The sequence below is a fragment of the Heterodontus francisci genome, chromosome 14, assembly GCF_036365525.1.
Source record: "Heterodontus francisci isolate sHetFra1 chromosome 14, sHetFra1.hap1, whole genome shotgun sequence".
NCBI lineage: Eukaryota > Metazoa > Chordata > Chondrichthyes > Heterodontiformes > Heterodontidae > Heterodontus > Heterodontus francisci.
Genome location: NC_090384.1, coordinates 69,699,407 through 69,722,552, shown reverse-complemented (window position 1 = coordinate 69,722,552; position 23,146 = coordinate 69,699,407). Strand labels below are relative to the sequence as shown.

The 23,146-nt window shown below is 43.6% G+C and overlaps 1 protein-coding gene across 1 annotated transcript in view; it reads left to right on the top strand.

Moving 5' to 3' along the window:
- The window catches only part of LOC137377106 (MOB kinase activator 2-like), a 78,511-nt gene extending 72,739 nt beyond the window's left edge, over nucleotides 1-5,772 (top strand). The window contains 1 exon segment of the mRNA XM_068046419.1: nucleotides 4,247-5,772. Within this exon segment, the coding sequence (XP_067902520.1) occupies nucleotides 4,247-4,512 (266 nt within the window). The 3' untranslated portion in view covers nucleotides 4,513-5,772.
- The last annotated feature ends 17,374 nt before the right edge of the window (nucleotides 5,773-23,146 follow it).

Below are 23,146 nucleotides of genomic sequence, written 5' to 3'. Positions count from 1 at the left end.
AGGCAGTTAATAGCACAATAGTGACTGTGAAATTGAGGATGTTAGGGACAGATAGAGTTGGCTGTAATCATCATACATATGAAAGCTAACTATGTGTGTGAAAAAGATGTAGCTGAGCAGTAGTATGCATATATGAGGGATGGGAAGGAGCCAAGGAATAGAGCTTTGATACAACAGAGATGAATGGAGGAATGAGAGGAAACGCCCATTCAAAGAGATGCTAGCTACTTTGGTACAAGTTGTAATGGAGCCAGGAAGAGGCAGTACTGTGGGGAAGGGTTGGCTGGTTGATTTTATTGAAACGGCAAAGGGGTGGTGGCGGGTGGATAGCACGCCACAGTTGTAGTCATGGAATGTCAGTGAGTTGTCTCAGATGTGGGCAGGACAGAAACCAGACGAGCAAGGAGTGGGCTTCAAGGACCTTTGCTTTTATATAACATTTTTGTTGTAGAAACTTTGTTTCCTTGTGGCAAGATGCAAAACCATAATTCTATTATTGTCATAGCTGCACCTTATTCTTAAGTTTCTGTTGTATCATATTTTTGCAGGTAGTAAGTTACTAAACACATCTAATTGCACATTACTAATTTTGTTTTTAAATAAGTCAAAATATCTGACTATAGTGTGCCAGGATATGACTCGCATGATACGATTACCAAGGTCGTTACGTAATTTAGAACCACAGCCTCAAAATATTTGAAGAAGCTTATGATTTTCAGTGACTCAAATGTACAGTAAGTCATGATATAAACAGCCACTTATAATTGTTACTGGTGTTGTGAAATGTACTCAGAGATGCTTCCTGGCAAATATAATTAATGGAGTTATAAGATGTATTCTAGAATAGGCTTTAGAATTGCATTGTTTCATAAAGTTCCTGTAATATTTTGAAATGTTGCACTATTGTATTTTGTCAGTTACTTTCACAAGTGACATTACTTCTAAGATATTAATTTCCTCTTTGAGTTTTAGATTATAGATGAGAGAAAACCAGCAGATACTAGTCAGACCAAAATTAAGTTTGTTTGGACTTATTCAGTACTTTCCAATTAAAAGTCAAGAAATTATTATCTAAAATCTAGGAATGTTTTGTCAACGTCTCAGGAGTTTTGTTTATAGAATGCAGCCATAATTTACAAAAGGAGGTTGGGATGCTGCAATGGGTCACTTTCTTTCTGTAGTGCACGCTGAAAATTCTTGCAGGTGGTACAGATCCAGAAAAGGTGGTGATATTGTACACCAGTGTGTGGCTCCCTCCAGTGGCAGTTAATTTGAATCAACAGATGTGGACTGCATATCGCAGTTTGTACAATTTCTGGAAACCACAAATTTCCAATTAGATTTTGGACCACATGAATGTTTAAATCACGTGTGCTAAACTACTTAGTCATTGTTCTTCAAAGGTAGTAAGCTACATGTGTTTGACATTGTGTGCACAGCTTGAGTTGTAAAATATAGCTATATTGTAAAGGGAAAATAAATATCCCATTTAGTGGCATACTATTTTGTTTGATGCAAGATGTCAGTCTCGATATTTGATTCCTTGCATGATGCAATTTACTTGATTGATTGTCTAGCAGTTAGGCTTCCTGGTTTTCACCCAGGCAGCCCAGGTTTGACTCTTGGTTTGCGAATGCATGTTGGCTCTTGTACATTTCCCCCTTCCTTTGTGCCATCATTGGTAGCCATGTATTCAGCTGCCTAGCCACCACTCCCTAAACCCCTCTACCTCTCCACTCCGTTCTCACTTAAGGAATGTCCTTAAAACTCCCCTCTGGCCAAGCTCTCCTCCTCTGGCACAGCGTCCTTTTTTTGATCACTCCTCTGTGAGCTGCTTTAGAATATTACTCTACCTGAAAGGTGCTACATAAATGCAAGTTTTTCCAAATATTAACTTTATGTAGGAAGTCAGATTGTGTGCCAGATGCATCTTGTGCTTAAATCTAATTGACAAAAGATAAGCTGACCTTTTAGGCTGTGCTGTAGGTTAATACTTGGGGTCAAACTTTCCTAATTTTAGTTGCGATCTGTTGGGAGCTGACCTCTGAGCAGCTGTAATGTTTGTCACAGCATCCAACAAAGGTGTAATTGCATTTCCTGTGTCTGAAAGTGATGGAATGCAATTCGTAGGATCCCTAAATAAGTTATTTGCTTAATGTGCATATTAGGAAGAACACATTCCAAGAAAGGAGCTGGCTTTGCTAAAGTGATTAGTGGATTTCTCTCCTCCCATCTGTTTGCTGGATCTCTTGTTCTTTTTGACCTTGCTTTCTTATAAGAGAGACATGGACATGAAAATAAAACACACTGCTCACACATGAAAGGCCCATTGAGTAGTAGCACACTGGCTTGCTTAGGCATGTATAGTTGTGCATCACCTGTCAAACGTCACCATCTATCCACTGGAGCCACAGGAACTGTGGTAGATTTTCTCCACCCCTGCAACATTGAGGACAGATTTAGCACCTGCACTGACATACTGATAAGATTGGCTAACTTAGTGCAGGCCAGAAATCAAACCTAGGATCTTTCTAAATGGCTTCAGTTACCACATTGAACCAACAAGGAAACCTAATAATTAACTACATGCTCTTCATATTTCTTTGTTCCCATTTTCAGTGGTGTCTCTGGATTGATTCTGCCTTTTTTTTTCCTTTGTGCTTCGAGGACCTGATGGCCTACATCCTAGGGTTCTAAAAGAGGTAGCTGCAGATATAGATAATGAACTGGTTATGATTTTCCAAAATTCCCTAGATTCTAGAATGGTCCCAGCAAATTGGAAGTTAACGACTATAACACTGCTATTCAAGAAAGGAGGTAAGAGAGAAAACCGGGAACTACAGGCCAGTTAGCCAGTTGTGGGGAAAATGCTGGAATCTATTATTAAGGAAGTCTTAACGATGCACTTAGATAATTATCCTATGATCAGATAGCGACAACATGGTTTTACAAAAGGGAAATCGTGTTTGACAAATTTATTAGAGTTTTTGAGGTTGTAACTAGTAGGATAAAGGTGAGCAGTAGATGTAGCTTACTTGGATTTCTAAAAGGCATTGGATAAGGTGCCACCTAAAAGGTTAATATGCATGATAAGGACTCATGGAGTTGGGGGTAATATACTGGCATGAATGGAGGATTGATTAATGAACAGGAAGCAGAAAGTAGGGATAAACGGGGCATTTCCAAGCTGGCAGGCTGTAATTAGTGGAGTGCCGTAAGAATCAGCGCTGCCTCAGCTATTTACAATCTATATTAATGACTTAGATGAAGAGATTGAGAGTAATGTATCCAAGTTTGCTGACAATACAAAGCTGGGGGGGAAAGTAAACTTAGGGGGATACAAAGATGCTGCAAAGAGATATAGACAGGTTAAGTGATGGGCAATAAGGTGACAGATGGAGTATAATGTGGTAGTATGAGGTCATTCCATTTGTATTAAGAATAGAAAAGCATAATTTTTAAAATGTGTGAAACTTTTAAATGGTCAGAGAGATTTGGGTATATTTGTATAAGGAGCACAAAGTTAACATGCAGGTACAGCAAGCAATTAGGAAGGCAAATGGCATGTTGGCCTTTTTGCAAGGATTTGGAATACAAGAATAAGGAAGTCTTGCTACAGTTGTGTGGGGCTTTGGTGAGACCATGCCTGGAGTCCTCTGCGCAGTTCTGGTCTCCACATCAAAGGAAGGATATACTTGCCTTGGTAGCAGTACAGCGAATGTTCATTAGATTGGTTCCTGGGATGAGAGGGTTGTCCTATTACAAGCGGCTGAGTAAATTGGGCCTATACTCTCTGGAGTTCAGAAGAATGAGAGTGATCTCATTGAAACATACAAAATTCTGAAGGAGCTTGACAGGGTAGACACTGAGAGGATTTTTTTCCCCAGCTGGGGAATCTAGAATATGGGGGCATAGCCAAATGATGGACCCCTTAACCTGAGATGAGAAATTTCTTCGCTCAGAGCATTGTGATCTTTGGAATTCTCTACCAGAGTGTTGTGAATACTCAATCATTCAGTATATTCAAGGCTGAGAGATCTTTAGTCTCCCGGGGAATCAGGATATGGGGACCCGACGGGATAGTGGACTTGAGGCAGAAGATCAGCCATGATTGTACTGAATGGTGGAGCTCAAGAGGTTGTATGGTTTACTCCTGCTCCTATTTCTTACGTTCTTATGCCTAATTACTTAACCAAAAAGGCTAATTATGATTGGGTTCTAAATGTGTTCCTCTTTCTCATTGCAGGCAAAGAATTTCCAAACTCCTTTGAGTCTTTAGTTAAAAAGATCTGCAGGTATCTGTTCCATGTACTGACTCACATCTACTGGGCTCATTTTAAGGAGACTGTTGCATTGGACCTGCACGGACATTTAAACGCACTGTATATGCATTTCATGTTATTTATAAGGGAATTCAATTTGGTTGATCCCAAGGAAACGCTTGTCATGGATGACCTGACTGAAATCCTCTACAGCAATGCAGCAGCACAGAACCATGTCAAGGAAAGATGAGCCACATGCAGAGGAAAGACATTTGATCATGAAGACTGTGGGACTTAACTGAAATGTGCAGGATCAAGTGTGGAATTTCATTTCACACTCTAAATGCACTGTTTACTTTTAGGAAAGAACCACGTTTGACATGGGAAGATGATTTCTAGAATGGTGGTACTGCCATTTTTAATATATTATGATATGTTATTAAAAAATGACTAACTTTGAAGTGGCATGCTGGCAAACATGCTCTGTTTACTGCTTCTCCCCTACTGAGTAGGAATGGAATGGATGAGCCTTGGTTTTAACCCAGGAATATAGAGGTTGGAATTTATATGGTTATAATCTTGGAATACTGGAGCTATCATGTTGCTCTTGCAACTAATCAAGTACCTCTCACGATTATCAGCTTGGACCAGTTACACACAACAGGAATAATTTTTCTTAGCACATTCTATGTGCAAGGTCCATAGTTGTATTTTGAAAAAGAACTTGCAGCTTATAACAATATTTTGGCTTGCATTCAAACCTATGGGATGAAAATTATTTTTCCCTCATTAAGCAATTCTGTACTCATTTAACCTTGCAGATTAGCCTCAATTTAGAGAAATAATCAAAAGTCAGAGCTGCTGGGGAGCAAATAGCATGCGAGGTGGGCATTGCAGTCAGGCCTGGTTCAGTACCACATGAAGGCTTATGCTCTGGCACATTTTAATGGTGAGCTCTTCTTGCTTCTCACCCTTGCTCAGCTATCTGAGAAATTTTCCTGAATGGGCAGAAAGGGGAAAGTCAGTCTGATCCTTCGAAGTTAGCCACTTGAGTGTACACACATTTCTTTGTAAATACTGTTTAAAGTTGAGGTTGGTGTGCTATATGTGAATGCAAATACCAACCTTAGTTTTTCCATCAGTTCATTATTGATTTATGGTTATTTTCATTTTCTGTTATAATGCATCTTCTAAGTTTAGCCAAGTAGCTATCCCTCAAGTTTGTTAGGAATAAAAAGAGGGGGATTGGAGATCAATACACAGATTTACAATCTCAGTTGCCTTATTTTTGGTTTTAAACTGAGGGATAGTGCACAATATTTCATTTTAATTATCATTTTATTTAGAAGTGTATTTTTTTTTTGCTGTATAAGTTTCTCTTGTGTTGGAACATGTTGCACTTGAACCTTGTTAGTTGTAGTCAACCTTGGTTTCCAGGTGTTCTCAAGCAAATTTATTTTGTTTTTGGCTTCATCAATATAAAATTACAAATAAAAATAATTAAAAACAATGGAGATTGTCTGCTGTAAGATGCATTCGTTTCTGAAATGAATGTCTGTGTTCACCACATTTTAGGCCTTAGACTGCTGAAGTTTATGATGATGGTGGTAGTGTTGGACTGTAGCCTCCATGTGCTATAATGTAAGAGTAATGAATTGATTCTGTGCAGGCAGAGTTCAAGATTATACTGTTTCAATTTTCACTGTAATAATCAATAATAGTCTGTGTTATGTTGGTATTTATTTAAACCAGTTGAGCTATCTTCAGCTTGGATGAGATTGTGCTTGTGCAAAGATAAACTAAAATATAAATCTTAGAATCCTTTGTTTATCTCCAGTATTGAAGTGGATCTTTAGAGAAATTTCTCATTTTGCTTTTTCTGGTTGGCAAAATGTAACTAGTGGGGTGCCACAGGGTTCGGTCCTCGGACCCCAACTATTTACAATCTATATTAATGACTTGAATGCAGGGATGGAAAGTACTATAGCCAAATTTGCAGATGACACCAAAATAGGTGGGATAGTAAGTTGCAATTAAGAAATGGATATGGATAGGTTAGGTGAATGGGCCAAAATTTAGCAGATGGAGTATAACGTGGATAAGTGTGAGGTTATCCATGTTGGTCGGAAGAATAGAAAGGCAAATTATCTAAATGGAGAGAAACTTTCAGAGTGCTTCGGTGCAGAGGGATCTGGGTGCCCTTGTGCATGAATCACAGAAAACTATTATGCAGGTGCAGCAGGTAATAAAGAAGGCAAATGGAATTTTGACATTTATTGCTAAAGGAATAGACTATAAAAGTAAGGAAGTGTTGCTGCAACTGTACAAGGCATTAGTGAGACTGCACCTGGAGTATTGCATATAGTTTTGGTCCCCTTACTTGAGGAGATGAGGGGTTTGTCTTATGAAGAGAGATTGAGCAGCTTAGGCCTTTACTGTCTAGAGTTTAGAAGAATGTGAGGAGATCTAATTGAGATATATAAGATGATTAAGGGGATTGACAAAGTAGACGTAGAGAGGATGTTTCCTCTTGTGGGGCAATCTAGAATGAGAGATCATAGTTTTAGGATAAGGGGTAGCAGATTTAAAACAGAGATGAGGAGAAATTACTTCTCTCAAAGGGTTGAGAGTCTGTGGGATTCACTACCGCAGAGTGCGTTGGATGTCGGGACATTGGGTAAATTTAAGGAGAAGATAGACAGATTTTTAATTAGTAATGGGTTGAAGGGTTATGGAGAACGGGCAGGAAAGTGGAGTTGAGGCCGAGATGAGATCAGCCATGATCGTATTGAATGGTAGAGCAGACTCGAGGGGCTGAATTGCCTACTCCTGCTCCTAGTTCTTATGGAGCTTCTAACAAAACATAATGTTGCGTTTTTAAATACCCTTCATAGATTGAGTATTTGTGTAGAAGTGGGGAAGAAAGCAGTCTTGGGAAGTAAAGGTTTTTAAGAGTTTGAGGGGCATTTTTCCTTGCCAGTACTAACATTTGCATACCATTATGCCTTCCTCTGTAATTAATCTCTGAGCCAACATTATGATGGGTGAGGGCAGGGTGGGGGGCTGTTGCCATTTACACTTTTTTGGTATTGGCTGAATACAATGTCACTTTCCATGTTAAATCACAGAATTAATTGTTGTGTCAAAGAAAATTGAGCTTTCAGAGTGTCCATCTATCCTTTGCGATCTTTGTAAGTTTTTGTAGCACTGCCAGATAAAAAAAATCAGCAAGTGCTGCTTGTTAATTGCTTTTACACACTGGACTGTCTTGTTCCTCTATGAGTTTACAGTTCAGTCTTAGAAGAGATAAAGCATCCTACAAGCCCTGATTTGAAGTATTAAATGCGATCAAATACAGTTATGTATTTATTGAACATCTTTCTTCCCACTCCTTGAACTAAGTTTTTGTAGATAACTTTCAAATACACACAGTATTTCTCTTTTATGAGACTTTCAAACAACGTCTTGACTCCCTCATAATTTTTTAAGCAGTTCTCTCATGAGATTATCCATATTTTCTCTAGCACCTTTCACAACCTCAGGATGTCCCAAACCACTTTCCACCCAATGAGTCTTTGTGAATTGTAGTCACTGTTATAAAGAAGGAAACGCAGCAGCCATTGCCCCCAGCAAACTCCCACAAACAGCACTGTGATAATAACCAGATAAAACAAAAACAAATCATGTCAAACCATAGATTAAAAAGAGAAATAACCTACTCCAATGAAGCACCCAATAGGCAGTTAGGTGAACATTTGATTTAGCAGTTTCAGTTACAGACATAGCAAAAAAAAAAGTCAACAGTGGAAGGCTTAAGGGCAGTCCTCCGCTGGTCGATTGTCCTTCCAGCTACGCTGAAGTTCCTCTCTCTGCTGTTACTGCTCACCAGAATGCTTCCAGTATACTAGCTAGCCTCGGTATGCAACACTGTTCCTTCCACCAGGTTCAATGTAGGATACTGGTCTCCCTCGAGTTCCCTCTGAGCTTCACCAAATGATCGGAGGAAATCAACGAAAAACTGCAAGACACCGAGGGCGATCTTTTCCAGCCTGCAGTTTTCCCCACGCTGTTCCAGTTTCTCGTGCAGCTCATGATAAATATCCTGAATTGAATTCAGTGTCAGATACGCAGTACTGTGCCTCATTTCTCCCAGTGGATTTAAAGTTTTAGACAACTGTGCAGCAAGACCAGACTGTTCACCAAGGTGTTGACATGACGTATAATTTCTACAACATCCGGAGCTAATTCCTTTGGATCAAGTGAATGCCGAAGGACCGTGTTATAGATGTGGTACTGACAATCCAGAGCCCTTTCCTATCCTGAGTGGTGTGAAACAGGGCTGTGTTCTCGCACCCACACTTTTTGGGATTTTCTTCTCCCTGCTGCTTTCACATGCGTTCAAATCCTCTGAAGAAGGAATTTTCCTCTACACAAGATCAGGGGGCAGGTTGTTCAACCTTGCCCGTCTAAGAGCGAAGTCCAAAGTACGGAAAGTCCTCATCAGAGAACTCCTCTTTGCTGACGATGCTGCTTTAACATCTCACACTGAAGAATGCCTGCAGAGTCTCATCGACAGGTTTGCGTCTGCCTGCAATGAATTTGGCCTAACCATCAGCCTCAAGAAAACGAACATCATGGGGCAGGATGTCAGAAATGCTCCATCCATCAATATTGGCGACCACGCTCTGGAAGTGGTTCAAGAGTTCACCTACCTAGGCTCAACTATCACCAGTAACCTGTCTCTAGATGCAGAAATCAACAAGCGCATGGGTAAGGCTTCCACTGCTATGTTCAGACTGGCCAAGAGAGTGTGGGAAAATGGCGCACTGACACGGAACACAAAAGTCCGAGTGTATCAGGCCTGTGTCCTCAGTACCTTGCTCTATGGCAGCGAGGCCTGGACAACGTATGCCAGCCAAGAGCGACGTCTCAATTCATTCCATCTTCGCTGCCTTCGGAGAATACTTGGCATCAGGTGGCAGGACTATATCTCCAACACAGAAGTCCTTGAAGCGGCCAACACCCCCAGCTTATACACACTACTGAGTCAGCGGCGCTTGAGATGGCTTGGCCATGTGAGCCGCATGGAAGATGGCAGGATCCCCAAAGACACATTGTACAGCGAGCTCGCCACTGGTATCAGACCCACCGGCCGTCCATGTCTCCGTTATAAAGACGTCTGCAAACGCGACATGAAATCGTGTGACATTGATCACAAGTCGTGGGAGTCAGTTGCCAGCATTCGCCAGAGCTGGCGGGCAGCCATAAAGACAGGGCTAAATTGTGGCGAGTCGAAGAGACTTTGTAGTTGGCAGGAAAAAAGAGAGGCGCAAGGGGAGAGCCAACTGTGCAACAGCCCCAACAAACAAATTTCTCTGCAGCACCTGTGGAAGAGCCTGTCACTCCAGAATTGGCCTTTATAGCCACTCCAGGCGCGTATCCATTGTCTCTCGAGATAAGGAGGCCCAAAAGAAAGAACTGACAATCCAGATGTCGATATGGTCTAAGAGCAAGCACTATGTGTTAGCGCCTTGATCTGTCACCAAGACTAATTTATTTAAATTTGCTGGGTCGAATCCAAATGTATTCACGAGCAGCTTTAAAATCTCATGCCTGATGTTTTGGCACCCTCCAGTGGGAACGTTAAAATCTACAGTGATGTAATGACAAGTTATCAATATATAATGGATTTTACGGTAGTCGACTGTCCGCATGTCAGTTGTCATTCCAACATTCACATCCTTTAGTATGTCAGTAATCTGAGACATTAGTTGTTTTCTCTTTTTTTCAGCCACATCACGACACCTTGAAACTATTTAGATTTGGTAACACACTTGATGCTGATATTCGACCGTATGCAGCACCCACATTGATAAGCTCTTGTGCTAGCTCAACAAACCCTTCACCAGAGACAGTTTGGAAAGATCGAATATCCTTCATGCCATACTCTGTCGAATGCTGCCTTAATGTCAAGGGCAATCACTCTCACCTCACCTCTTGAGTGCAGTTCTTTTGACCATGTTTGCACCAAGGCTATAATGAGGTCAGGAGCTAAGTGGCCCTGGCGGAACCCAAACTGAGCGTCACTGAGCAGGTTATCGCTAAGCAAGTGCCACTTGATAGCACTGTTGATGACACTCCATCATTTTACCGATGATTGAGAGTAGACAGATGGGGAGGTAATTGGCTGGGTTGGAACTTGTCCTGCTTTTTTGTGTACAAGACATACCTGGGCAATTTTCCACATTGTCAGGTAGATGCCAGTGTTGTAGCTGTACTGCAACATCTTGGCTAGGGACGCAGCAAGTTCTGGAGAACAGGTCTTCAGTACTATTGCTTGAGTATTGTCAGGGCCCATAGCCTTTGCAGTATCCAGTGCCTTCGGTTGTTTCTTGATATCATGCGGAGTGAATCGAATTGACTGAAGTCTGGCATTTGTGATACTGGAGCTGGATCATCCACTCAGCCCTTCTGGCTGAAGATTGTTGCAAATGCTTCAGCCTTATCTTTTGCACTGATGTGCTGGGGTTCCCCTATCATTGAGGATGGGGATATTTGAGGAGCACCTCCTCCAGTCAGTTGTTAACTATCCACCACTATTCACAGCTGGATGTGGCAGGACTGCAGAGCTTACATCTGATCCGTTGGTTATGGGATCACTTAGCTCTGTCTATCGCATGCTGCTTAGGCAGCTTGGCATGCAAGTAGTCCTGTGTTGTAGCTTCACCAGATTGATGCCTCATTTTGAAGTATGCCTGGTGATGCTCCTGGCATGCCCTCCTGCACTCTTCATTGAACCAGGGTTGGTCTCCTGGCTTGATGGTAACTGTAGAGTGGGGAATATGCCAGGCGATGAGGTTACAGATTGTGGTTGAATAAAATTCTGCTGCTGTTGATGGCCCACAGCGCCTCATGGATGCCCAGTTTTGCATTGCTAGACTGTTTGAAATCTATCCCATTTAGCACGATGGTAGTGCCACACAACACGATGGAGGGTATCCTCAATGTGAAGGTGGGACATCGTCTCCACAAGGATTTTGCGGTGTTCACTCCTACCAATACCGTCATGGACAGATGCCTCTGTAGCAGGCAGATTGGTGAGGACGAGGTCAAGTATGTTTTTCCCTCTTGTTGGTTCCCTCACCACCTGCCACATACCCAGTCTGGCAGCTATGTCCTTTAGGACTCGGCCAGCTCGGTCAGTAGTGGTACTACCGAGCCACTCATGGTGATGGACATTGAAGTCCCCCACCCAGAGCACATTCTGTGCCCTTGCTACCCTCAGTGCTCCCTCCAAGTGGTGTTCAACATGGAGGAGTACTGATTCATCAGCTGAGGGAGGGTGGTAATCAGCAGGAGTTTTCCTTGCCCATGTTTGACCTGATGCCATGAGACTTCATGGGGTCTGGAGTCGATGTTGAGGACTCCCAGGGCAACTCCCTCCCGACTGTATACCACTGTGCCGCCACCTCTGCTGGGTCTATCCTGCCAGTGGGATAGGAAATACCCGAGGATGGCAGTGTCTGCGACATTGTAAGGTATGATTCTGTGAGTATGACTCTGTCAGGCTGTTGCTTGACTAGTCTGTGGGGAAGCTCTCCCAACTTTGGCACAAGCCCCCAGATGTTAGTAAGGTGGACTTTGCAGGGTCAACTGGGCTGGGTTTGCTGTTGTCGTTTCTGGTGCCTAGGTCGATGCCGGTTGGTCGGTCTGGTTTCATTCTGTTTCATTGACTTCGTAGTGGTTAGATACAACTGAGTGGCTTGCTAGGCCATTTCAGAAGGCATTTAAGAGTCAACCACATTGCTGTGGGTCCAGAGTCACATCTAGGCCAGACTAGGTAAGGATAGCAGATTTCCTTCTCCAAAGGACATGATTGAAGGGGAAGAACAACAACCCTCAAGAAGCTAAACATTATTTAGGATAAAGCAGTCTGCTTGGATTAAACATCTCATTCCTCCACCAACAGTGTACTGTGGCTGCAGTGTGTACTAGCTATAGGATGGACTGCAGCAACTGGCTGAAGCTTCTCGGACACCACCTCCCAAACAATCAACCTCCACATCTAGAAAGATGAGGGCAGCAGATGCATGGGAACACCATCACCTCCAAGTTCCTGTCAAGTCTCATACCATCCTGAGTTGGGGACATATCCCCATTATCGCTGGATCAAAATCCTGGAATCCTCTACCTAATGGCACACAGACTGCAGTAGTTCAAGAAAGCAGCCCACCACCACTATTGTCTCAAGGACAGCTAGGAATGACCAATAAATGTAAACATTGTCAGCAATGCCCCCATTCCAAGAATCAAGGTGAAAACTAATGTATTATACACAGCCTCAAAAAGAGAGAAAATTTATAGTGATAGAATAAGGATACAAGAATAAAGTACAGAATCTAATGGGGCAAAACTCTGTCCTTTCCTTGCTAGTATAATTGTCTACATTGAGCCCACTGTTACAAGCTCTATCTTTGCCAGTTCCAATGGGAATAAGGCCACAACATTAAGGTTGCTATAATTTGGTATAGCAGTAAACTCACTCAAGTGAAAAGGTGTTCCAATAGCATGGTCATCCAGTAAAAATTCACCCAACAATATAAGTAGTTCTTTAAAATGTTATCTTCTTCTTCTTTGGCCTCCTTATCTCGAGAGACAATGGATAAGCGCCTGGAGTGGCTATAAAGGCCAATTCTAGAGTGACAGGCTCTTCCACAGGTGCTGCAGAGAAATTTGTTTGTCGGGGCTGTTACACAGTTGGCTCTCCCCTTGTGCCTCTGTCTTTTTTCCTGCCAACTACTAAGTCTCTTCGACTCGCCACACTTTAGCTCCGCCTTTATGGCTGCCCGCCAGCTCTGGCGGACGCTGGCAACTGACTCCCACGACTTGTGATCAATGTCACAGGATTTCATGTCGCGTTTGCAGACGTCTTTAAAGCGGAGACATGGATGGCCGGTGGGTCTGATACCAGTGGCGAGCTCGCTGTACAATGTGTCTTTGGGGATCCTGCCATCTTCCATGCGGCTCACATGGCCAAGCCATCTCAAGCACCGCTGACTCAGTAGTGTGTATAAGCTGGGGATGTTGGCCGCCTTGAGGACTTCTGTGTTGGAGATACGGTCCTGCCACCTGATGCCAAGGATTCTCCAGAGGCAGAGAAGATGGAATGAATTGAGACGTTGCTCTTGGCTGACATGTTGTCCAGGCCTTGCTGCCATAGAGCAAGGTACTGAGGACACAGGCCTGATACACTCGAACTTTTGTGTTCCGTGTCAGATAGGAAGTCAGCTGGACAGCAAAATAAAGCAGTAATTGCCTACTTTCTGCTTAATTTTGGTTGTGTGCACACACAGGTAGGAGCTTCGTTTGAAATTCAGCAAGGTGGGGATGTGAGATGAAATTCTCTGGCTCCATTTTGTGCTCAGGTACTACCCCATCACGAGGGAAAGCTATCAACCTGTGTTGGCAGAGGCAGACCTTATGATTAGAGGCCATTTTAAAGGCCCTAAAATAACAGGCATGAAACTTGTCTTCACTTCTTTGCAGGAATGCTACAATGCTGACTTTGGGATATTGACTATTAGGGGAACCGTGCTCATGAGCAACACCACCATTTTAGTAACCTTCAAATAGGGTTTGGGTGATGCTCTGTCACCTGTCTGCAGACCCTTCATTTTGGATTGCTTCTTAATCACCTGCCCCTTCAGCTTTATCAAAGGCTGCTAATGGGTTGAGATGCCTTTTGACATTCTCCAAAGAATTTCAGAATTGATGTGCCTTTAAATCTGAACTTATTTTTTCAATCACCATTCAGGTCTTTCCTCAACCCATAAGAGTTTGCACCTGTTGTTATGAATAATTATGGAAATGATCAAAGACTGAAAAATTCATTGCTTGTCCTTTCAGGCAGAATTTGCAGCAGTTCTAAACCACTTAAAACTGACAGAAAAGATGACAAATAATGGTTCCTGTGTCTTGCCTTCATCCACTCAAACTCCTTTCCTCTCTCTACTTTGCAAAGGATTTGACATTGAGAAATTCATGAGCTTCTGTTCTTAAAGGGGAAAAATATATTTTCTCAATGTTCACAAGAAATATTCTGAGTCACCACCCTGTCTGCAAAATTTATGCTCAAATAGCTAATGTATATTACTGTCATTTTTACTTTCTCATTCTCCGTCTAGATAACAGGTAGAAAAGTTGCTGCTGGCATTCTTAAATTGCCATTCTACATATCTGCACGGTGCTGTACAAATGTGAGATGCAGAACTTTGATAGGGCACACTTAGAATTTTCTTTCTCTCCCACTGGGCTTCAGTCTGTATTTCTTCCTGTTGATCTGCTGGAAGCTTCAGGAAGAAGCATAGCTCTAGCTGCTACAATTAATGCTGGAACTTATGAAAACAAGTATAAAGGATGTAAACAGAAATCATGACTCGAGCAGTGATGTGTGAGAAAATAATGAGTAGTGAGGCTAATGTCACTGTTGGCTGTTTCTTTATGTCCCTTGTCCCACCATGTGTTCATAACTACAAACACCCTCCCCAAAAGATTACAGAAACTGCCTGAAAGCATCTTGTCTCAAAATACCAAAACCTTCTGGATTTAGCCCAGGAAATGGACTCACACAACCAACTGTCACTTCTCAAGGAAATCATACCCTGACATGAATCAGTGCCTTCAGGAGAGAGGAGAGGGAAAAAGTGAATACATTTCAAATGCTTCAATTCACATGACACATTTCCATATTTCATAGCATATAAAGGCTCACAAGTTATTTCCAATTACTCTGTTTACAAAAGAAACTCAGAGCCTGAGGATAGGAAATGACTTCCCAAGTTTGTGGAATGTGCTGTTAAGTGCCAGGGAACTATTAATAGCCACAGATCATTCACACGTGGTTTGCAATAAGTATAGTTTCATGAGAAACTGAGGAAACTCCGAGCAAGTTTAAACCTATATTACATTCTACAGTTATTGAGGCTTAAACTGATTAAGTTGACCCATTACAGACATGAGGCTACACTGAAGGTTCCCAGCACTCTGTTTCCTGCCCTCCTTTTAAAACTATCAGGTTTAATAGACAAGCTCCTCTTTTTGAAATCATCAAAACAAAAATGAATCAGGAGGTAAGTGTAATTATTTGATACACAATTGCTATGCCACTGGAGGCTGAGATTCCTCATCAATAAGTCTAACAAAGAAAGCTAAACTGCAAAGTGGAATTTCACCTACTTGTGAATCTAGTCTAATTGATGGATAAAATAAACCCACTGGAGTCTCTTCTGAATGAATGATTGTTTTGCTTAGACAAGAAATGAATACTCAAAATGCTCCTGCATAATATGCACTGACTAAGTAAGAGGGAGAAATGGCTTTGTAGACACAGTTCTAGGCACAAACTGAGAGGACATTTCCTCTGATGAAAACTCAAAGGGATGATTTTTCTTTTTTTGTAAATCCACAAAAGTCCTTTGTGATAGCTGACCAGCAATTATTTACAATTTTGATAATGCAAACCTTTTTTTTAAATTTTGTTTTACTTTCTCATCAATCCTGTCCTAAAATCCTACTGGGAGTCAGTCACTTTCTGGCACATCACCCAAGTGGTCATACGTAAACCTTGATAATGAGTGACAGAAGGCTGTTCAAAGGCAGGGGCACCGCAGAAGGGCCAGGACTTGTTCCCCCTTCATCATCCACATGGACACTTCCAACAGAACCACTGGATAGTGATGAAGACCCTGGCTGATCTTCTCAATGGGAATAAAACACGGGACCAAGACAACAGAACTGATTTACAGACAACGATCTGCAGATCATAGTTGACAGTGTAAGTGTGAGAAGAACTGCTATGTAGTGTGAAGGGGCCATCCATTAATAACTAGAGGGCCAATCATATTGGGAAGCCATCTCTTTGACTGAATACAAGTTCAAGTGTCTGCAAAAGTACATAGGAACAGGAGTAGGCCAGTTAGCCCCTCGAGCCTGTTCTGCCATTCAATGAGATCATGGCTGATCTGCAACCTAACCCCATATAACTGCCTTTGCCCCACATCCCTTTACACCTTAGATTAACAAAAACCTATCAATCTCAGAGATATAAAATTAACAACTGATCTAGCATCAATTTCTACTTACGGAAGAGAGTTCCAAACTTCTACCACCCTTTGTGTGTAGAAGTGTTTCCTGAAAGGTCTGCCTGTTAATTTTAGACTATGCACCTTTGTCCTACACTCCTTAACCAGCAGAACTGGTTTCTCTCTATCTACCCTGTGAAGTGATATCTGGCAGCTGGTGTCTGACCTGAAGAAAAGTACCAATATAATGAAAATGACTGGAAAAATGACCATTGACGGTTGCCATTGATCTCAATCAAAGTTAGTTACAGGTGTCAAATACGTTTGCTTGAATATTTCACCATACTTAACCCAAATCGATCCAGTAATCTGCTGAAATTACAACACCAAGGGAACCAATGAAAATGGTTAAGAACTAGTACAGCAGAAGAGAATGACACAGCTGATTCATATGTAAGAACCCAACTACAAAAGCAGCAATCTAGTTATTCTCAGCAACAAACCTTACAAAAATAATCTTTATCATGACTTATTGAAACAGGCAATTGGCCAGAGACATACATTGCAGAGGGTTTCACAGATTTAGCAGTAGTCAAGGATGAGCCATGTCAGTCAGGTATGGAAGGGCTGAAGGGAGAGAATGGCGACAGAGCTGGCTGCTGCTGAGCAGAGGCCTCACATGGCAAGGTATGAAGTGGAGGATAGTTCAGCCGTATGGCCAAGTGCATTCGCGACTTTGCTCCTTCCTTTAGGGTGGCACAGTGGTTAGCACTGCAGCCTCACAGCTTCAGCGACCCGGGTTCAATTCTGGGTTCTGCCTGTGCGGAGTTTGTAAGTTCTCCCTGTGACCGCGTGGGTTTTCGCCGGGTGCTCCGGTTTCCTCCCACAGCCAAAGACTTGCAGGTTGAAAGGTAAATTGGCCATTATAAATTGCCCCTAGTATAGGTAGGTGGTAGGGGAATTGAGGAAAGATGTGGTAGGAATATGGGATTAATGTAGGATTAGTATAAATGGGAGATTCCACGGTAGTTGTTGCAGTCACCGCGGTCACCTTTGTTTTTATAGAGGGTGATCAACACCCTCTATAAAAACAAAGGTGACCGCGGTGACTGCAACAACTACCGTGGAATCTCCCTGCTCAGCATAGTGGGGAAAGTCTTTGCTCGAGTCGCTCTGAACAGGCTCCAGAAGCTGGCCGAGCGCGTCTACCCTGAGGCACAGTGTGGCTTTCGTGCAGAGAGATCGACTATTGACATGCTGTTCTCCCTTCGTCAGATACAGGAGAAATGCCGTGAACAACAGATGCCCCTCTACATTGCTTTCATTGATCTCACCAAAGCCTTTGACCTCGTCAGCAGACGTGGTCTCTTCAGACTACTAGAAAAGATCGGATGTCCACCAAAGCTACTAAGTATCATCACCTCATTCCATGACAATATGAAAGGCACAATTCAACATGGTGGCTCCTCATCAGAGCCCTTTCCTATCCTGAGTGGTGTGAAACAGGGCTGTGTTCTCGCACCCACACTTTTTGGGATTTTCTTCTCCCTGCTGCTTTCACATGCGTTCAAATCCTCTGAAGAAGGAATTTTCCTCCACACAAGATCAGGGGGCAGGTTGTTCAACCTTGCCCGTCTAAGAGCGAAGTCCAAAGTACGGAAAGTCCTCATCAGAGAACTCCTCTTTGCTGACGATGCTGCTTTAACATCTCACACTGAAGAATGCCTGCAGAGTCTCATCGACAGGTTTGCGTCTGCCTGCAATGAATTTGGCCTAACCATCAGCCTCAAGAAAACGAACATCATGGGACAGGATGTCAGAAATGCTCCATCCATCAATATTGGCGACCACGCTCTGGAAGTGGTTCAAGAGTTCACCTACCTAGGCTCAACTATCACCAGTAACCTGTCTCTAGATGCAGAAATCAACAAGCGCATGGGTAAGGCTTCCACTGCTATGTCCAGACTGGCCAAGAGAGTGTGGGAAAATGGCGCACTGACACGGAACACAAAAGTCCGAGTGTATCAGGCCTGTGTCCTCAGTACCTTGCTCTACGGCAGCGAGGCCTAGACAACGTATGCCAGCCAAGAGCGACGTCTCAATTCATTCCATCTTCGCTGCCTTCGGAGAATACTTGGCATCAGGTGGCAGGACTATATCTCCAACACAGAAGTCCTTGAAGCGGCCAACACCCCCAGCTTATACACACTACTGAGTCAGCGGCGCTTGAGATGGCTTGGCCATGTGAGCCGCATGGAAGATGGCAGGATCCCCAAAGACACATTGTACAGCGAGCTCGCCACTGGTATCAGACCCACCGGCCGTCCATGTCTCCGTTATAAAGACGTCTGCAAACGCGACATGAAATCGTGTGACATTGATCACAAGTCGTGGGAGTCAGTTGCCAGCATTCGCCAGAGCTGGCGGGCAGCCATAAAGACAGGGCTAAATTGTGGCGAGTCGAAGAGACTTAGTAGTTGGCAGGAAAAAAGACAGAGGCGCAAGGGGAGAGCCAACTGTGCAACAGCCCCAACAAACAAATTTCTCTGCAGCACCTGTGGAAGAGCCTGTCACTCCAGAATTGGCCTTTATAGCCACTCCAGGCGCTGCTTCACAAACCACTGACCACCTCCAGGCGCGTATCCATTGTCTCTCGAGATAAGGAGGCCCAAAAGAAAGAAGTATAAATGGGTGGTTGATGGTCAGCACAGACTCGGTGGGCCGAAGGGCCTGTTTCAGTGCTGTATCTCTAACTAAAAAGCATGAGGCAAACAGTTGGATCACAATTGGGTACTGTCATGCACCCAAGGACTTTTTGCTCTGTAGTCTACCACTGAGTACCATACGATAAGAGGGATCCAATCTTTTAGAGCACAGAGTTAGATCCATGTCATAACCAGTGAGTAGTCTGCGTAAGAGTAAAAAGCTGGTGGGAAAGCAGAAGGATTAGAAATCACAGTGTTGGTTTTGCTTTCTCAGTGGGAAACCTGCAGGAGCTAGGCTGAGTGAGAGAAACAACCAGCCAAAGGCATCAGCAGGAAACCCATCTAAGTTTCTGGATCGCTCCACAAATATGTGGTCAACGTGAGACACCAGCACAAAATATGCTCCCCTTAGGCAGCTCGCTGATTAGGATGTAAGAAATTGGGCCTCCGCCCGTTTAAAGGGGAGATGCAGTTTTTGTTGCCAAAGGGACGAAGAGCTCCAGTGGGGCCTTAAGATTTCCAGATTCAGCTGTGCAGAAGCTGGTGGAGCAAGTTCAGAATAGAAAGGAGGTCCTCTCCCCTGGATGGCTTGAAGGTACCAAGCAAATTGGTGAATGGGTATGGTGAGAGGTGGCACAATATATGATTACAATCAGTATAATCTCCAGGATCTGGCTGCAGTGCAGAAATAAATTCAATAATCTCACCAGCAGTGCCAAGATAAGACTCCCCTACACAGCTATTACAACTTTCTGCACAGCTCCACAGTACCTCATGACATAATATGATCAATTATTCCCACCACACCAATACCCCCCCCCCATTCCCACTTGCCAAATAAGTGCAGAAAACTTCATTGCACCTCTTCCTGTTTCACTCAAATCCTAATACACTGCAACTTCACAACTACTTCATCCTGTGGCTCATACATGGAAAACCCTTGCTCAGGGCACATAGAAATCAAATTCAACCGTCTTACAAGACAAGCTAGCACACCACAGGAGGAACAGAACCAGCACAAGAGAAGTCCCCATCACGTGGACAAAGCCACTATTGATGTCATAGAAAAACAGACAGCAGTAGGTATCTGAGATGGCAAGGCTGGAGGTCTGGAACGGCAGGGTTAGTTTCCATCTTCCCTTCGCTTTCTACTTAATTATTTTAGTCACACATTTACTAACATTGTGAACATGACAACTTGATGTTGCTTTATGCTACCACTGATCAGATAATGTCTACCCTCACAACTACATCCTAACCCTCGTCCATCTCCCTTTTTCTAGTCACTCAAAAGACTCAGTCACCTGTGCCAGACGGATTGATGATGAAAACCCTGATGACAGTGCACTGTCACTCGCTCTTACCTTGCCAATTGCCACTCTGTGCGACTTAGTAAGTTTACGGGGACTGCACTGGGAGATTCACCAAGCATAAGTAAGCAGGAGTAGATAGAAAGTGCCAAGGGAAGCCAAAGGAAGGGATAACCAGAGAGAAGCTCACACCCTAACTCTGCTGAAGAGGACAGAAATGCAAACTTCAGGGTCATAGAGTCGTACAGCATAGAAACAGGCCCTTTGGCCCACCGCGTCCATGCCGACTGTAATGCTTATCTATACTAATCCCACCTGCCTGCATTAATTCCATATCCCTCTATGCCTTGCTCATTCAAGTACCTGTCCAGATGCCTCTTAAATGTTGCTACTGTTCCTGCCTCCACCACCTCCTCTGGCAGCTCATTCCAGATACCCACTATTCCTTGTGTGAAAAATTTACCCCTTTGATCCCCTTTAAACCTCCTCCCTCTCACCTTAAATCTATGCCCTCTAGTTTTAGTCACCCCTACCATGGGAAACATACTCTGGCTATCTACCCTATCTATGCCTCTCATAATTGTATATACCTCTATCATGTCCCCTCTCAGCCTCCTTCGCTCCAGGGAAAACAGACCCAGCCTATCCAATCTCTCTTTATAACTCAAGCCCTCCAAATCAGGCAACATCCTTGTGAATCTTTTCTGCACCCTCTCTAGCTTAACCACATCTTTCCTGTAGTGCGGCGACCAGAACTGCACACAGTACTCCAAATGCAGCCTAACCAACGTTATGTACAACTGTAACATGATGTCCCAACTCTTGTACTCAATGCCTCGGCCGATGAAGGCAAGCATGCCATATGCCTTCTTCACCACCCTGTCTACCTATGTTGCCACTTTCAGGGAACTATGAAATTGCACCCGAAGGTCTCTCAGCTCAACAACACTCCCCAGGGCCCTGCCATTCACTGTATATGTCCAGCCCTGGTTTAACTTCCCAAAATGCATCACTTCGCACTTGTCTGCGTTAAATTCCATTTGCCAATCCCTTGCCCACTTTCCCAGTTTATCTATATCCTGTTGTAACCTTAGACAATCTTCTTCACTGTCCACGATACCACCAATTTTGGTGTCATCTGCAAACTTACTAATCATGCCCCCTACATTCACATCCAAGTCATTAATATATATGACAAACAGAGGGGCCCAGCACCGATCCATGCGGCACACCACTGGTCACCGGCCTCCAATCTGAAAAACAACCCTCCACTACCACCCTCTGCCTCCTATCACCAAGCCAATTTTGTATCTGATTTGCTAGCTCACCCTGGATCCCATGTGTTCGAACCTTCTGGACCAGCCTACCATGCGGGACCTTGTCAAAGGCTTTGCTAAAGTCCATGTGGACAACGTCCATCGCCCTGCCCTCGTCAATCCTCTTGGTCACCTCCTCAAAAAACGCTATCAAATTCGTGAGACATGATTTCCCACGCACAAAGCCATGCTGATTATCCCTAATCAGACCGTGCCTTTTCAAATGCATATAAATCCTATCTCTCAGAATCCCTTCCAATAACTTTCCCACCACTGATGTAAGGCTCACAGGTCTGTAGTTCCCTGGCTTATCCCTGCTGCCCTTCTTAAATAAAGACACAACATTAACTATCCTCCAGACTTCCGGCACCTCACCCGTGGCTAACGATGAGACAAAAATCTCTGCCAGGGCCCCAGCAATCTCCTCCCTTGCTTCCCATAGCATCCTAGGATACACCTGGTCAGGCCTGGGGATTTATCCACCTTAATGCGCTTCAAAACCTCCAACACCTCCTCCTTTGTAATGTTGATATGCTCCAGGATATCGCTGTTCCCTTGCTTGAACTCACTAGCTTCCATGACCTTCTCCATGGTAAATACAGATGAGAAGTATTCATTTAACACCTCACCCATTTCCCGTGGCTCCACATATAGATTACCACACTGATCCTTAAGGGGACCTACTCTCTCCCTAGCTACCCTTTTACTCTTAATATACTTTTGGAATCTTTTAGGATTCTCCTTTATCTTATCTGCCAGGGAAATCTCATGGCCCCTTTTCGCCCTCCTAATTTCCTTCTTAAGTGTACTCCTACATCCACTATACTCCTCGAGGGACTCGCTTGATCCCAGCTGCCTATACCTGACATATGCCTCCTTCTTTGTCCTGACCAGACCCTCAATATCCCTCGTCAACTAAGGTTCCCTAAACTTGCCAGCCTTGCCCTTCCATCTAACAGGAACATGCCGGCCCTGAACTCTTCCTATCTCACTTTTAAAAGCCTCCCACTTGCCAGACGTCCCTTTACCTGTAAACAGCCTCTCCCATTCATTTTTTGAGAGTTTCTGTCTGATGCCATCGAAATTAGCCTTCACCCAATTTAGGACTTCACCCTGGACCAGTCCTATCCTTTTCCATAGCTATCTTGAAGCTAATAGAGTTATGGTCACTGGTCCCAAAGTGCTCCCCCACTGACACATCAACTACCTGCCCAGCCTAATTTCCTAAGAGGAGGTCGAGTGTAGCTGCTTCTCTAGTACAAAGAACAAAGAACAATACAGCACAGGAACAGGCCATTCGGCCCTCCAAACCTGCGCTGATCTTGATGCCTGCCTAAACTAAAACCTTCTGCACTTCCGGGGTCCGTATCCCTCTATTCCCTTCCTATTCATGTATTTGTCAAGATGCCTCTTAAACGTCTCTATGGTACATGCTTCCACCACCTCCCCCGGCAACATGTTCCAGGCACTCAC